This window comes from Lethenteron reissneri, chromosome 1 (genome assembly GCF_015708825.2).
Source record: "Lethenteron reissneri isolate LAM-NWPU_2019-01 chromosome 1, ASM1570882v1, whole genome shotgun sequence".
In the NCBI taxonomy this organism is placed as follows: Eukaryota; Metazoa; Chordata; class Hyperoartia; order Petromyzontiformes; family Petromyzontidae; genus Lethenteron; species Lethenteron reissneri.
In genome coordinates, this window is record NC_083779.1 from 5,182,549 (window position 1) to 5,200,014 (window position 17,466).

The 17,466-nt window shown below is 51.8% G+C and overlaps 1 protein-coding gene and 1 long non-coding RNA gene across 2 annotated transcripts in view; one reads left to right on the forward strand and one right to left on the reverse strand.

Annotated features, from left to right (window-relative positions):
• LOC133361321 (uncharacterized) overlaps window positions 1-17,466 on the forward strand; it is a 329,555-nt gene that overhangs the window by 211,767 nt on the left and 100,322 nt on the right. The gene's annotated exons all lie outside the window — the stretch shown is intronic.
• On the reverse strand, window positions 571-16,436 carry LOC133353197 (procathepsin L-like). The gene is made up of 8 exons (XM_061569292.1): window positions 16,360-16,436; window positions 13,861-13,983; window positions 12,881-13,003; window positions 8,003-8,161; window positions 6,611-6,832; window positions 4,817-4,985; window positions 3,152-3,257; window positions 571-2,754 (listed from the first exon to the last, which is right to left on the reverse strand). Exons 2-8 carry the CDS (start codon window positions 13,981-13,983, stop codon window positions 2,655-2,657), a joined length of 1,002 nt encoding a protein of 333 aa, XP_061425276.1. The 5' UTR covers window positions 16,360-16,436; the 3' UTR covers window positions 571-2,654.

Genomic DNA, 17,466 nt, shown 5'->3' on the forward strand with positions numbered 1-17,466 from the left:
TAAAACATAATAAAATTTTGATTTAAAGCTTTCGTGACTGCAGGGATTCATCTTCTTGGTTCTTTCGGTAAAGTCACGTAGAAGGGAAATAATAAAATAATAAAAATAAAACATAATAAAATTTCGATTTAAAGCTTTCGTGACTGCAGGGATTCATCTTCTTGGTTCTTTCGGTAAAGTCACGTAGAATGGAAATAATAAAATAATAAAATAAAACAATAAAATTTCGATTTAAAGCTTTCGTGACTGCAGGGATTCATCTTCTTGGTTCTTTCGGTAAAGTCACGTAGAAGGGAAATAATAAAATAATAAAAATAAAACATAATAAAATTTCGATTTAAAGCTTTCGTGACTGCAGGGATTCATCTTCTTGGTTCTTTCGGTAAAGTCACGTAGAAGGGAAATAATAAAATAATAGCAAGCAGCCGCCCGAGGACGGCTGCTTGCGTTGTGGCCGAAACGTCGTGAGAATAATTTTATTGTTTAATTTTTCTTATTTTATTATTTCCCTTCTACGTGACTTTACCGAGAGTATCTTCACACCTCCCGTTTCATGGCCAGAAGGGCTAAAACGCTCGTATGCTGCCACGTGCCCTCTGTGTTATCGATCGGGAAACATCGACCGCCATGTAAGGGATTCGGAATTGCATTTGCATGGCACTCAATGCCACAATAGCTTGTCAACGCGCCTTACATCACAGCACAGAACAACAACAGCACAATCTTCTCAGTGGTGTGTAAACAAATGATGTTAAAACGTCCCTTTATTGAACATTGCATCTTTAAAATCACAGTGCAAGCCGCAGCTATATATATTAAAAAACAATCATTGTGCGCATTTGATTCGTTAAGATCTGAGGTGTGTAGAAAGCTAAAGACTTCCACTGAGGATCGTGCAGAGCGGAAGCGATAACAAAGAATCACAAAAATCACGACGTTTCGGAGGCAACACAAGCTTCCGTCTTCAGGTGGAACCGTCACAGCACGATAGCTGTATCAAGTGTTGCCTCCGAAACGTCGTGATTTTTGTGATTTTTATTTTATTTAACTTTTATTAATTTTAATTTTTTTACCCACGTGACTTTACCGAAAAAAAACCCCTAAGAATATGAATCCTTGCAGTCACGAAAGCTTCAAATCTAGAACGATAACAAAGAGATGAGGCTCCTGCCCCCATGACTCTAACCCCTAACCCTAGACTCTAACCCATACACCGCACCCTAAATCCTTTAACTCCTGTTACCTTAACTCCTAACCTTAAACTCTAGGACATAACCCTGACCCATAACTCCGAGCCTCAACCCGTGACCATAATCTCCATCCCAAAAATCTGAACTCTAACCCCGAAGCCATTACCCTAGACTCGAACCCCTACCCTTCACGTGTGTACGTTGGACTTCTTGTGCACCTTTTGGCGTCATCTGATCCAACACGATGTGAGACTAGGCTCTAAGAAAAGCTGTCTCGGGTGTGGACCAATCAATTTCAAGGACAGTGCATACATTATCAGAGTTGTGTTTTTTGTTTGCATTACGACTGCAGGTATTGTGGTCTATGCAAACATGACTCCTTGTAAAAAAGGTGTCAGTTTTGTTGCCAGATAAAAGGGTAAAAAAAAAAACTATTATCCTGTTCATTGTTTGTTTAATAATCATCGTATGCGGTGACACAGAGCGGAGTTCTGCTCGTATTCGTTTGATCTCGGGTGTTTTTCCTGGTTGGCCAGTTCTGGTTATGGGAAGAGCTGACACAAGGGGATGGTTGGCGAGTTGGTCAGGGGGGTAAAGCTCATACTGGTGGCTGGTGGGTCAGCTGGCTAGGTAGTTAGGGTCAGGGGTCAAAGCTCGTACCGGTGGCTGGTGGGTCAGCTGGCTAATCGGTTAGGGTCAGGGGTCAAAGATCGTACTGGTGGTTGGTTAGTCAGCTGGCTAATCGGTTAGGGTCAGGGGTCAAAGCTCGTACTGGTGGTTGGTTAGTCAGCTGGCTAATCGGTTAGGGTTAGGGGTTAAAACTCGTACCGGTGGCTGGTGAGTCAGCTGGTTAGTTGGTTAGGGTTTGGGGTCAAAGTTCGTACTGGTGGCTGGTCGGTCGGTGTTAGTCCCTTAACCCTACCGGTTTTGGCCGTGAGCGGGAATTGTACTCGGGTCGCCGGGTTCGTAACCGCTGCACCACCGCTCCCCACAGTCACGCACGCACAGTCACGCACACGCACACACATTCACGCACACAGAGTCATGCACGCACAATCACACACAGTCACGCACAACACGCAGAGCAAGTCACACGCGCCTCCCACCGCACTCCCGCGAGCGAGGGGCGAGAGGGAGGCGCGGCTGAACTCGCGAAGACGCAGAGAGGAGAGTGGACAGCAACTAAGAACGACGATCTGAACCGGTCTTGGGCCTCCCCCCTAGGTCGACTCAGCCTCAAATGAGGACCTGGTGCGCTGCGTAAGCGTCGCCACTGGGGAGACAAAGGCGGCCGGGCGTGGTGCTGGCCACCCACCCCCTCGTGTGCCACAGTGCCGGCCTTCGTAGGTGCTACGCTAACAGCACTTGCCCCAACATTATGTTAAGGCTACACGGGGGACCTTTGTCTGTGTGTGAGTGAGTGTGTGCGTGCGTGCGAGCGTGCGGCCTCCTCTGCTGTGGAGGTCACACGATTGGGTAGCAGGCGTAGTTGGAGATTCCACAGTTGTTGTTCCGATGCTTGGCCATTTTAATGTAGCCTCCGTCTCCCCACCGATTGCTCCAGCTGCGCAAAGACGTTCACGACGAGAAGCAAACCACGCGCACACAACAACAGCACAACAACAACACAACAACAACAACACAACAACAACACCATTGGAACCTCCTTTGCCAGCAGCAAAATATGATAATTGTTTTTTTTTATAATTTTATCTGGCAACAAAACTGACACCTTTTTTTCAAGGAGTCACGTTTGCATTGACCACAATACTTGCGGTGGGAATGCAAACAAAAACACAACTCTGATAATATGCGCCTTTTAGCGTCATCTGGTCTAACACCATGTGAGACTAGGCTCTAGGAAAAGCTGTCTCGGGTGTGGATCAATCAATCCGTGAGCGGCGACTCCAGTTTGTCCGACGCAGCGCGCCCCCCCCCCAACCCCCCCAACCCGACCCTACCTGTTCTTGACGATCCAGTACTCGTGACCTCCCTCCTTGTCGTAGCCGACCGCGAGCATGGCGTGGTTGATCCTGGTGCGGCTGCACCCCGGGTCGTAGTAAACACCTGCGGCACAGTCACGGCGTCGGCAAGTGTCAGGCCACCGGGTTAAGAGAAGCGCTGCTTCTCTTAACCCCATGGCTGTCAACCCCTGATGGGTGCCCTCTTACCTTGTTAGAGACCAATTGGGAAGCTTATTGGTCACCCCGTGCCCCTTATACATCTCAATGTTTAGAAACGCAAACAAATAAGACGCTCACCACTAGTGCACTCACCACTTGTGCACTCACCACTACACTCACCACTACTACTACAACAACAACCGCAATTACCCACTAAGTGGCGGTGACGTCACCACGACGCTTGTGCCAGGCTATGTGCACGTTGAGGCCACGTGAAGTGTTGAACGCCCGCTGGCAGGAGGTCACGGGGCAGACCCAGCAGGTGCCACGGGTCGACTGACTGAGACGCCTGAGATGACTGGCTGATGCACCACCTGTGCCCACTACTGTGCTAACTGGCTGTGCTTTAGCCACCCGGCGCTCCGCTCGTTGTTGTGAGCATCGCTCCTCTGCCCTTCGTTGTTGCTGGAGGGTGACTGCCTCCAACTGCCCAGCAGCATCCTTCACGAGCCTCCTCCACAGAGGCCGATCTTGACACCGCTGGTACCAGTCATCGGCAAGTCCACTCAGCTCTACGTCCTCCTGTACCACATCACTCCATCTCTTCTCTAGCCCGTGACGCGCCCATTTAGCCCCCTCTATCCAGTCAAACGAAAAGCTGTTTAGACATGCAGTGGCTGGGCATGCGGGCTACATGACCCAGCCAACGCAGCCTTGCCTGCCGGAGGAGCTCACCGATGGGACTTTGTCCAGATCTTTCAAGGATTTGTGAGCACCTAACACAATCCAGCCTGGTTAAACCCAGGATGGATCGTAGGCAAGTCAGCTTAAATGTTTCTAACCGGCGAAGATGTTCCATTAGGGGGGGTCCACGTTTAGCAAGCATATAGAAGGGAGGGAATGACTGTGGCCGAGAAGACCTGAAGCTTCGTGCGGAGCGACAGACCAGGTAGCATCCACACAGCGTTACGCAACCGATGAAAAGATAATGCCGCTCGACTGATTCGGAGCGATACCTCTGCTGTCAAACCGGAGCCGGTCATGAGCGCACTGCTCAGGTATGGGAAACTCTCCACTCTCTCCATAACTGCCCCATCACCAATTGGGAGTTGTGGGGGTGGAGTGTCCGATGGTACAAAATTCCCAGGCAGATGCTTAGGTTAAGAAGAAGAAGAACCGCTGATCTATAAACATCCAGCAGCATCCCAATGCCTTGCGCAATGAGGCTACTGTGAGACGGCCGTACAAACCGCTTGCTCCCACTCATGCGCAACGTAGCTCCGTTCGCTAGATCACGTTACATCCAATTCGCATCCGCGTTATAAAATAAATATATACATTCATCGCGTTATAGCCAATTCGCGTTCTGAAAACACGCGGGCGTTATAGGAGAACGGACTGTCCTGTGCGTTGAACTTTTTTACGCAGATAATTAATCAGAGGTGTGGGGAGAAAGACAAGATGATGGCGATGATGGTGCTTAACACTTAGCGAGGTCCTTACCGTTTCTATAGAACTGGAAGGACCTGCGGCCGGCATCCATCCCCACGGCCACCGGCCCCACGCTCGCGACCGCCTGTTGCAGGCCGGCCTCGCTGTTCTTCTGGATGCGCCCGTACGACGTGAGGTAGGCCCCGCGGCTGCGGGGGTCGTAGCGGCACGGCTGGTTGTCCTTGGGAAGGCACACGGGGGGGGGGGGGGGGCACGCTGGGGTCGGTCGCTGTGGGCTTGGCGGAAAAGGGCTTTCTTTGGCCGCCAGCCTGGGCCGGTTTCAGATTGAATCTTGGGACGACGGTCGGGCCGACTCGGTGGATCGGTCGACGGAGAATTCCAGTCGACCGCTTCGCTCGCTCCTCGAGCGTTGTGGGATGTTCGTGCCCGGTGCCCGTCGCGTCGCGTGTTGGTTTTTTTATTTGGTCGTGGCAGGAAATCGGAGTGGACCGGAGGGGAACCCCATTGCAGAATGTGGTGGGGGGGGTGGGGGGTGGGATTGGGGGGAGGGGTGGTGAATGTACGGACCCCAGACAGAAAGGCACCCGAGTCGGGAACCAAACCCAGGGCCTTCTTGGTGTGAGGCACAAGCCGGTGTCGCTGTGGGCCGCCACGCGATCCAAATGACGCTCCATAACGGTCTGGACAGCCAACCGGCCGGTTTGACCGAAACGCATTTCTCCAGGGTATACAAACAAAGACTCTGATGCCGATGTCCGATTCCAAACGCAGCCTTAGCGTCGAATTTCCACCACGCGCCTCGCAGGCACTCACCCTCTCAGACACTCACCCTCTCGGACACTCACCCTCTCAGACACTCACCCTCTCGGACACTCACCCTCTCGGACACTGACCCTCTCGGACACTCACCCCAGCAGACACTCATCCTCTCAGACACTCACCCTCTCAGACACTCAGACACTCACCCTCTCAGACACTCACCCTCTCAGACACTCACCCTCTCAGACACTCACCCTTTTAGATACTCACCCTCTCAGACACTCACCCTCTCAGACACTCACCCTAGCAGACACTCACCCTCTCAGACACTCACCCTCGCAGACACTCACCCTCTCAGTCACTCACCCTAACAGACACTCACCCTCTCAGACACTCACCCTTTTAGATACTCACCCTCTCAGACACTCACCCTCTCGGACACTCACCCTCTCAGACACTCACCCTCTCAGACACTCACCCTCTCAGACACTCACCCTCTCAGACACTCACCCTCTCAAACACTCACCCTCTCAGACACTCACCCTCTCAGACACTCACCCCAGCAGACACTCACCCTCTCAGACACTCACCCTCTCAGACACTCACCCTTTTAGATACTCACCCTCTCAGACACTCACCCTCTCGGACACTCACCCTCTCAGACACTCACCCTCTCAGACACTCACCCTCTCAGACACTCACCCTCTCGGACACTCACCCCAGCAGACACTCACCCTCTCGGACACTCAGACACTCACCCTCTCAGACACTCACCCTCTCAGACACTCACCCTCTCAGACACTCACCCTCTCAGACACTCACCCTCTCAGACACTCACCCTCTCAGACACTCACCCTCTCAGACACTCACCCTCTCAGACACTTACCCTCTCAGACACTCACCCTAGCAGACACTCACCCTCTCAGACACTCACCCTAGCAGACACTCACCCTCTCAGACACTCAGACACTCAGCCTCTCAGACACTCACCCTCTCAGACACTCACCCTCTCAGACACTCACCCCAGCAGACACTCACCCTCTCGGACACTCACCCCAGCAGACACTCACCCCAGCAGACACTCACCTGCCCTATGTAGGGGTAGCTGCGCTCGTACGCGATGCCGCGGTTCTGGTGGATGTACTTGAAGGCGTTGATCATGAACCCCCCGCGGCAGCCGTAGTTGCCGACGCGGGCGCAGTCGACGAGGTTCTGCTCGCTGAGCGACACGAGGGGGCCCCTGCGGATCTTCCACTGCCCCTCCAGGGCGCCCGTGGAGCTGAAGGCCCAGCACGAGCCGCAGCTGCCCTGCACGCAGCGGCACGGAGCGCGCGGTCACCCAGCCGTTCCCGTAGGAGCGTGACATTCCCGTAGGAACGTGACGTCCCCGTAGGACGTTCCCGTAGGAACGTCACATTCCCGTAGGAACGTTACGTTCCCGTAGGAACGTGACGTCCCCGTAGGACGTTCCCGTAGGAACGTCACGTTCCCGTAGGAACGTGACGTCCCCGTAGGACGTTCCCATAGGAACGTGGCGTTCCCGTAGGAACGTCACGTTCCTAGGAATGTTACGTTCCCGTAGGACGTTCCCGTAGGTACATGACGTTCCCGTAGGAATGTGACGTTCCCATAGGAATGTGACGTTCCCGTAGGACGTTCCTGTAGGAATGTGAAGTTCCCGTAGGAACGTGACGTTCCCGTAGGGCGTTCCCGTAGGAACGTGACGTTCCCGTAGGAACGTGACGTTCCCGTAGGGTGTTCCCGTAGGAATGTGACGTTCCCGTAGGAACGTGACGTTCCTGTAGGACGTTCCTGTAGGAACGTGATGTTCCCGTAGGAACGTGATGTTCCCGTAGGGCGTTCCCGTAGGAACGTGACGTTCCCTCTCTCGGCTCAGTGTGGGGGGCTTTGTTTCGACGGGAGATGAGCACCAAACGATGCCTCCGAGGAAATCACCGTCGCTCGCATGTCACGGCGGACAAAAACAACAAGACGGACAAATCCGCGGTGGCACCGGCACCGACAACGGCACCGTCACCGGCGCTGGCAACGGTAACGGTACCAGTGCCGGCGCTGGCAATGGTAACGGCACTGTCAACGGCACCGGCGCTGGCAACGGTAACGGCACCAGTGCCGGCGCTGGCAATGGTAACGGTACCAGTGCCGGCGCTGGCAATGGTAACGGCACCAGTGCCGGCGCTGGCAACGGTAACGGCACCAGTGCCGGCGCTGGCAATGGTAACGGCACCAGTGCCGGCGCTGGCAACGGTAACGGCACCAGTGCCGGCGCTGGCAATGGTAACGGTACCAGTGCCGGCGCTGGCAACGGTAACGGCACCAGTGCCGGCGCTGGCAATGGTAACGGTACCAGTGCCGGCGCTGGCAACGGTAACGGCACCAGTGCCGGCGCTGGCAACGGTAACGGTACCAGTGCCGGCGCTGGCAACGGTAACGGCACCGGCGCCGTCGCAAGGGCACCTGGTTTTTGACGTGCGTGACGGCGCCCGTCTTGCGCCAGTCCACGCTGCTGGGCGCCGTGAAGTTTGGGGGCGGCTCGAAGGTCACGAACTCCGCCGCGACCTCCGTCTCGTTCACGAGCATGGGCCGCGTCATCGTTTGCACAAACTCCTCCTCCGTCTGCAACGGTGGTGGGGGGGGGGGGCGGTTGATAGTACGGGGACTCCTCTACTTACGAACATTCGACTTACGAACTTTCAGAGATACGAACAAACCTGTCCAGTTGGCCGTTCAGACCGAGAGTCGTGAGTTCGACTGGCGCGCAATAGATGGTGGCGGTGGCATCTACTTCTGCAGAACGTGAAGAACCAGTGGTATTTACATCTGCAGAACGTGAAGAACCTGTGGCATCTACATCTGCAGAACGTGAAGAACCTGTGGCATCTACATCTGCAGAACGTAAAGAACCTGTGGCATCTACAGAACGTGAGGAACCAGTGGCATCTACATCTGCAGAACGTGAAGAACCAGTGACATCTACATCTGCAGAACGTGAAGAACCAGTGGCATCTACATCTGCAGAACATGAAGAACCAGTGGCATCTACATCTGCAGAACGTGAAGAACCAGTGGCAACTACATCTGCAGAACGTGAAGAACCAGTGGTACCTACATCTGCAGAACGCGAAGAACCAGTGGCATCTACATCTGCAGAACATGAAGAACCAGTGACATCTACATCTGCAGAACGTGAAGAACCAGTGGCATCTACATCTGCAAAACGTGAAGAACCAGTGGCATCTACATCTGCAGAACATGAATAACCAGTGGCATCTACATCTGCAGAATTTGAAGAACCAGTGGCATCTACATCTGCAGGACGTGAAGAACCAGTGGCATCTACATCTACAGAACATGAAGAACCAGTGGCATCTACAGAACATGAAGAACCAGTGGCATCTACATCTACAGAACGTGTGGAACCAGTGGCATCTACATCTGCAGAACGTGAAGAACCAGTGACATCTACATCTACAGAACGTGAAGAACCAGTGGTATCTACATCTGCAGAACGTGAAGAATCAGTGGCATCTGCATCTGCAGAACGTGAAGAACCTGTGGCATCTACATCTACAGAACGTGAAGAACCAGTGGCATCTACATCTGCAGAACGTGAAGAACCAGTGGCATCTACATCTGCAGAACGTGAAGAACCAGTGGCATCTACATCTGCCGAACGTGAAGAACCAGTGGCATCTACATCTGCAGAACGTGAAGAACCAGTGGCATCTACATCTGCAGAACGTGAAGAACCAGTGGCATCTACATCTGCCGAACGTGAAGAACCAGTGGCATCTACATCTGCAGAACGTGAAGAACCAGTGGCATCTACATCTGCAGAATGTGAAGAACCTGTGGCATCTACATCTACAGAACGTGAAGAACCAGTGGCATCTACATCTGCAGAACGTGAAGAACCTGTGGCATCTACATCTACAGAATGTGAAGAACCAGTGGTATCTACATCTGCAGAACGTGAAGAACGAGTGGCATCTACATCTGCAGAACGTGAAGAACCTGTGGCATCTACATCTACAGAACATGAAGAACCAGTGGCATCTACATCTGAAGAACGTGAAAAACCAGTGGCATCTACATCTGCAGAACGTGAAGAACCAGTGGCATCTACATCTGCAGAACGTGAAGAACCTGTGGCATCTACATCTGCAGAACGTGAAGAACCAGTGGCATCTACATCTTTGTTACTCTATGTGAGTCTCATCATCGTGTTCACTCCATGTGAGTCTCATCACCGTGTTCATCACCACTATCCACAGTGAAGTACCTACAGATATTGAAGGTGGACTGCAGTAAGAATAATAATTATGAAATAAGGAGGCATCATCAGAGCGTGTTGGCATGCTTACACGAATCCCAATAAACGTCACAATGCAACTATGTGAGTCTCAGTGTCTGATATAAAGCTTATATTTATTTAAAAGCATTTGCTGAATTTCGATTTAAAGCTTTCGTGACTGCAGGGATTCATCTTCTTGGTTCTTTCGTAGAATGGACATAATAAAATAATAAAAATAAAACACAATAAAATAATTCTCACAACGTTTCGGCCACAACGCATGCAGCTGTCCTCAGAGTCAGACTCTGTCTTCTCGACAGACATGTTCTACACCTGAGGACGGCTGCTTGCGTTGTGGCCGAAACGTCGTGAGAATGATTTTATAATGTTTTATGTTTATTATTTTATTATTTCCATTTTACGTGACTTTACCGAAAGAACCAAGAAGATGACATTTGCTGAATATTTGTTTTAATCCGTGGGTCTCTGTGCTCATGGTTCTCTGTATATAAAGTGTATGGGTCTCTGTGAAAATCTTTGGTTTTACATATAATTGTGTAATGACAGGGTGACACCTGGCGGCCTGTAGAGGTAATTACGGTTGTAGCTGCATCACATAATGCCTTATTATGAAGGGGCGTGTCTGGGGTAAAGGTCGAGGGCGGAGTCAGTCGAGAAGCTCCGGGAACCAACCTGAAGGTTCTGGAAAGGGGGCGTGACCAGAGGTGGAGCTTGGCCGGGCCAGGCAGATATAAGGAGCACCGAACCAGAGCTTCGGGGCTGTTAGAGTGGGGTCAAATATGCTCAAAATGTCCCCCCCCCCCCCCAATATATTGCTATAAAATAGATTTCTGTTTATATGATTGTGGTTATGGTTGTACTTTATGAATCCCTAATCTCTGTCCATTACATACAATGAAAACAAGAAAGGGTAAAAAGGAAAAAACAGAGCAATGTAATACAATAAACTATTAGACATTATTGTAAAAAATAAATTAAATCTCCTTCCTATATGTTAGTGATTTTTTTTATATTTTCGGCAGGAAATTCGTTTTCAAATTTAGATTTTTTTTTTTTTTCTGGGGGGGGGGACCCCTGGACAGCCTAGGCCCGAGGGTGTAGCCGCGTCACGAAGTGTAATGGCCCTGCGTGCTCCTAATAAATAAGAAGCCTTCTACTAAACGTGTGTCGGAAGTCGTTCACTACACTTATAATATGGCTCGAGATAAAGTCTGAAAAATAGACGAATGGTGGTTGCAGTTCTGCAGATGTTCGCTCACGACCGCTGCAACACAGAGACCTCCACCAGGGGGCGCGCTACACGAGCCGATGAGTGACTCGGTGTGAGTGAATGCGATCCTCGACTTACGAACACCCGGACCTACGAACGCCCAGACTTACGAACTCCCCAACTTACGCACACTCGTGCTTACGAAACAGCTGCCATTAATTTTGTTTTTTACATTGTCTTTAAGACGCGAACTCGCAATTGCAAAACTGAACCGCGAAACGATTTTGTTCGGAGGAGCGATCCTCCGCGTGGCTGTAGTGAGTCGGCCTCGCGCTTGGAGTGAGTGTTTGCGTATATGTGTGTAGGTGTGTGCGCACACGGACATGTGTGTGGGTGGGTGTGGGAAAATGTGAATGCGTGAGGAGCGGTAGTGTAAGCGGTTAGCGCTACGCTGCGCTACGAACCCACGGTCACAAAACGCCAGTGACGATTATCTGAACCGGTCCTGGGCCTCTTCCCCTAGGTCGACTCGGCCTCAAATTAGTACCTGGTGCGGTGTGCAAACATCGCCACTAGGGAGACAAAGGCGGCCGGGCGTGGTGCTGGCCACCCACTTCCTTCGTGTGTCTTGCCAGGCCTTCAATAGGTGCTCGCTAACAGCACTTGCCCCAACAGTCTGTTAAAGGCCATAGGGGAGGATCTTTTGATATTTGTGCGTGGGGAGCGGTAGCGTAGCAGTTAGCGCTCCGCTACGAAAGCGGCGACCCGAGTTCGATCCTCGCTGGTGTGTACGTCTGTCCACATCCGTACGTCTCGTGAAGTCTGTTTGGTCTCTGCTCAAGTCTGAACCCGTCCTGGGCATTCCCTTCGCCAAACCTCGCATCGACAGGCGCGCTTGAAGCACATTTAAACGTACCCCGCCACCCTGCCCACCACCGAGATGACGTGCCGTGCAGACGTATCAGACGAACACATTCCTGCGGAGGGAGCTGGTAGGAACGTCGGATTGCTCGGTCAATGGCCAGGGTCAACGGCGGCGTGGTGTATTCCGCAAATATGCCCGACTGTGAGGGCGGGCACAAGCCGGCGTGAGTAGGTTAAACGTTGAGTTTTATAAGGGCACTACGGGGTGACCAGCCCCTCCCCACCCAGCCCCACCCCTCCCACCCCCCACCCAGCCCCACCCTCCCCACCCAGCCCCTCCCCACCCTCCCCACCCAGCCCCGCCCCACCCTCCCCTCTCCACCCAGCCCCACCCCTCCCATTTTTGGATGCACGACGGACGGACACAATAATCCCCTGTGGGCTGGTGGAACCAGGTGGTTCCTACCAGTATAACACAAGGGTGGCACAGTCGGGTTTTTTTACAATCGGGTTTAATTGTCTTTTTATATTAAACCCGATCATCTGAGATTGGGAGAAATCCGGTTTAATTGGTTCTAATTGCAGAACCGCACTTCGCACTTCTCGACGATGGGCTTCATCCATTCCAAGCTCAGGAACTCACTGGCGGCTGCCCACGATTGTGGAGGAGAAGCTCGTGTTCATCAAGACCAACCTGCCCGCCGCATTCTACGACTACCCCGTGCCCGACGGCCCCCCGAGTACGATAGCAGCACCGACGAGGAAGCAGCCTAAGTCTTGGATCAGAGTTTCGTATTCATTGAACCAGGTTTTAATTCCCCGAAATCGCGTTTAATTGTATTAAAGAAAACAACCCGATGCCTGCCGCTGGAAAAATCGGGTTTTTTTCACCCATGGTATAACAACCGCATACTCTATACAGCATCGGGGATGCGGCCGCACGTACCATGTCCCCGAAATGGTTCATGGCCAGCGTGTAGGAGTGCTTGCCGAGGGCCTCCTCCAGGTTGTGCCGGTCGATCATCTTTAGGTTGTGCTCCCACACGAGGCGACGCCGGCCCTCCTCTGCCTGCGCATCACGAGGGGGAGACGAGGGCGGAGACGCAGTTCAGCATCGCTACGCTCGATTTAAAGCTTCTTTCGTGACTGCAGGGATTCATCTTCTTGGTTCTTTCGGTAAAGTCGCGTAGAATGGAAATAATAAAATAATAAAAATAAAACATTATATAATTTCGATTTAAAGCTTTCGTGACTGCAGGGATTCATCTTCTTGGTTCTTTCGGTAAAGTCGCGTAGAATGGAAATAATAAAATAATAAAAATAAAACATAATAAAATAATTCTCACGACGTTTCGGCCACAACGCAAGCAGCCGTCCTCAGGTGAAGAACAGGTCTGTTGATAAGACAGAGTCTGAATGACACGTCCTGCGCTTGGAGCGTCTATTTAAGCTGCCCCCCCCCCCCCAGAAAAAAACTCACGCGATAATTTTACACGGGCACAGTGAGCCCAGGTGCCCCCCCTAACCCCCCTGCCCCCCCAGAAAAAAAAATTCACGCGAAGATTTTACACGGGCACAGTGAGCCCAGGTGCCCCCCCCTAACCCTCCTGCCCCCCCAGAAAAAAAAACTCACGTGATAATTTTACACGGGCGCAGTGAACCCAGGTGCCCCCCCTAACCCCCCTGCCCCCCTAGAAAAAAAAACTCACGCGAAGATTTTACACGGGCAGAGTGAACCCAGGTGCCCCCCCCCCAACCCCCCTGCCCCCCAGAAAAAAACTCACGTGATAATTTTACACGGGCGCAGTGAGCCCAGGTGGCTCCCCCCTCCCTGCCCCCCTCCCCATGCCCCCCCCCCCCCACCTGCCCCCTCCGTGTGTATTGCCGTCACGCAAGACGACACCCCCAGCAGCAGCACAGCCTTGCCTGCTCGTAGCTCTTGCCGTGCAAGTCCTGCCAGGCGCCCCAGTGCGGATCGAGCGCCGGGTCCGTAGCGGCGGCGATGAGGATGGTCCCGAGCAGCAGGGCAGCCACGGTCAGCGGTGCCATCTCCGTGGTGAAGTATGGTCAAACGAGCACCGCCATCGAGCATGCGGTACAGGAGGTAGTGGCGAGGGGGAGGGGTGCACCATTTAGAGTTCGATTTGCAGAGGTGGGACAAAGTCATTGTTATGCAAGTCCAAGTCGAGTCTGAAGTCATCAAATTCATGACTCGAGTCTGACTCGAGTCCAAGTCACATGACTCGAGTCCACACCTCAGAGGTGGGACAAAGTCATTGTTATGCAAGTCCAAGTCGAGTCTGAAGTCATCAAATTCATGACTCGAGTCTGACTCGAGTCCAAGTCACATGACTCGAGTCCACACCTCAGAGGTGGGACAAAGTCATTGTTATGCAAGTCCAAGTCGAGTCTGAAGTCATCAAATTCATGACTCGAGTCTGACTCGAGTCCAAGTCACATGACTCGAGTCCACACCTCTGTCGATTTGACAACGGTGCCGCGAACGACGAGGCGAGCGTATTCGTTTGATGTCGAGAGGAGGCGGTCGTTCAGAAGCGTTTACAAAGTTGTTTCGATGTTGCATCGCTTCGTAGAGGCAGAGGAGGATCTCGAGTTGTGGAGAAGGGGCACTTTGTGGCGTCCCGTTGGACCGAAATGTTCATGCCCATGGGCACGCACACACACAAATATTTCTGCAGAGCTGGAATTTTTAGCCACATTTATGCGGGGGGCAGAAAAAACTAAACTTAATGGGATTTGTTGTTGTTGTTATGAGTTTGTTTTTTTCTCAAGCGGTGACTGGCGAATGGGGCGGAGAACATCAACTCGCTCAACTTGGCAGCTTGGTGGTGGTGGTGGTAAGTGCCGGATGAAGATAGTGCGGGGCCTGTAGCATTCGTTATAACGGGGCCCCAAATACAAAAAATTACATCAATATTAAAACACAACATTTTTACTTGCATAATAAAGTAATTGTATTTTATCATTTGCTATACAGCCAGATAATACGACAAATCGCTAACCCTAAACACCCAGTGGTTCATCTTCTTGGTTGTTTCGGTAAAGTCACGTAGAAGGGAAATAATAAAATAATAAAAAGAAAACATTATAAAATACAATTCTCACAACTTATTTTTTTTTACGTTATTATTTCCCTTCTACGTGACTTTACCGAAAGAACCAAGAAGATGAATCCCTGCAGTCACGAAAGCTTTAAATCGAAACCCAGTGGTTCGTAAAAGTTGAAGGCAGTATAGTACTATAGTAATAGAGCAAGTGCCGAATCACTGAACCGGAATTGGTGGCTTGAAAGCATTTGCTACCTTTGCTACTACGATCATCCGCCACTGGTGGTGATTGATGCTGGCACATTGGCGGGGGGGAGGCACTGAGTAGGCAACGATTTTAGAGGCATCCCCCTTTCAATTAATATAAAATAAATCTCGTGACAGAAGGGATGTAGACATCATCATCAGAGATGTAGCGAGATAAGAGAAATGTAGACATCAAGAGAGGTGGAGGGAGGTGAGAGATGCTGACAAAGACGGAGATCGACATCATTAGACCTTCTTTGCCAGGACCAAAATATAATAATCGGGTTTTTTCCCTTTTTTTCTGGCAACAAAACTGAAACCTTTTTTTAAAAGGAATCGTGTATGCATTAACCACAATACTTGTGGTCAAAATGCAAACAAAAAACGTCGTGAGAATTTTATTGTAAAAAAATGTTAATTATTTTATTATTTCCCTTCTACGTGACTTTACCGAAAGAACCAAGAAGTTGATGAACTCTCAGATTTTTAAAAATCATTAATTTGTTGAAGCTAAAGAATTGTCTCGGTTTGCTCGTGCCTCAAGTCCCACCACCACAGAGCCACCACGGATCCACCACCGCCTTCTTAATTCAGATAAAAGAGGGGGGCTGGGGGGCTGGGGGGCTGGGGTGCCACAAAGGACACACACATATCTTCTTGGTTCTTTCGGTAAAGTCACGTAGAAGGAAAATAATAAAATAATAAAAATAAAACTGAATAAAATAATTCTCAAGACGTTTCGGCCACAACGCAAGCAGCCGTCCTCAGGTGAAGAACAGGGCTGTTGGAAAGACGCTGTCTTTCCGTCGTGAGAATTTAATTGTATTGTTGTATTATTTTATTACTTCCCTTCTACGTGACTTTACCGAACGAACCAAGACAACTTAGATTAATCTTCTTGGTTCTTTCGGTAAAGTCACGTAGAAGGAAAATAATAAAAACAATAAAAATAAAACATAATAAAATAAAATTCTCACGACGTTTCGGCCACAACGCAACCAGCCGTCTTCAGGTGGAGAACAGGTCTGTCGAGAAGGCAGAGTCTGAATGACCAACAAGATGAATCCCTGCAGTCACGAAACTTTAAATCGAGACACACAAATATACTTACTTTGATCGTGCGAATGCCCAACAAGTGCTTGGAAGCCTCAGCAGGCGAAGCGGGGCACCGACTCGCTTTATAAGAGCGGCGGTGGCGGAGGAGGAGGAGGCGTTTGGCAGACGTCGCACGCGATTTGACGAATCGTGGCTTCTTCGTACGCGCGCGTTGAGAAACTTTTCTTGCACGCCGCAAAAGCAACAGCGACCCCCCCCCCCCCCAAAAAAAAAAAAACCACAGACGCCTTGCTTGGTCAGCTCGCGGGCAAGGAGAAGGAGAAAAAAAAACAACCGTGACATCCGCCCTGTTAATCTCTCGGTGAGTTTCTTCAACGAGAAAAAAAGGGAACTTGTGGAAAGGCAACGCATTCACGCAGCTTGCTGAGGGGGGGGGGGGGGGTGCAAGGCGGGCAAGTCGACGGCGCGTGGAGCCTCCACATCGCCCCCCACTTTTCCACATCGCCCCCCACTTTTCACGAGCCTCCTCCGCATCGCCCCCCACTCTTCCACATCGCCCCCCACTCTTCACAAACCTCCTCCACATCGCCCCCCACTCTCCACGAGCTTCCCCCACATCGCCCCCCACTCCCCCACATCGCCCCCCACTCCTCCACATCGCCCCCCACTCCTCCACATCGCCCCCCACTCTTCATGAGCCTCCTCGTCCTCGCCCCCCACTCCCCCACATCGCCCCCACTCTTCATGAGCCTCCTCCACATCGCCCCCCACTCCTCCACAACGCCCCCCACTCTCCACGAGCTTCCCCCACATCGCCCCCCACTCCCCCACATCGCCCCCCACTCCTCCACATCGCCCCCCACTCTTCATGAGCCTCCTCGTCCTCGCCCCCCACTCCCCCACATCGCCCCCACTCTTCATGAGCCTCCTCCACATCGCCCCCCACTCCTCCACAACGCCCCCCACTCTCCACGAGCTTCCCCCACATCGCCCCCCACTCCCCCACATCGCCCCCCACTCCTCCACATCGCCCCCCACTCCTCCACATCGCCCCCCACTCCCCCACATCGCCCCCCCCTCCCCCACATCGCCCCCCACTCCTCCACATCGCCCCCCACTCCTCCACATCGCCCCCCACTCCTCCACATCGCCCCCCACTCTT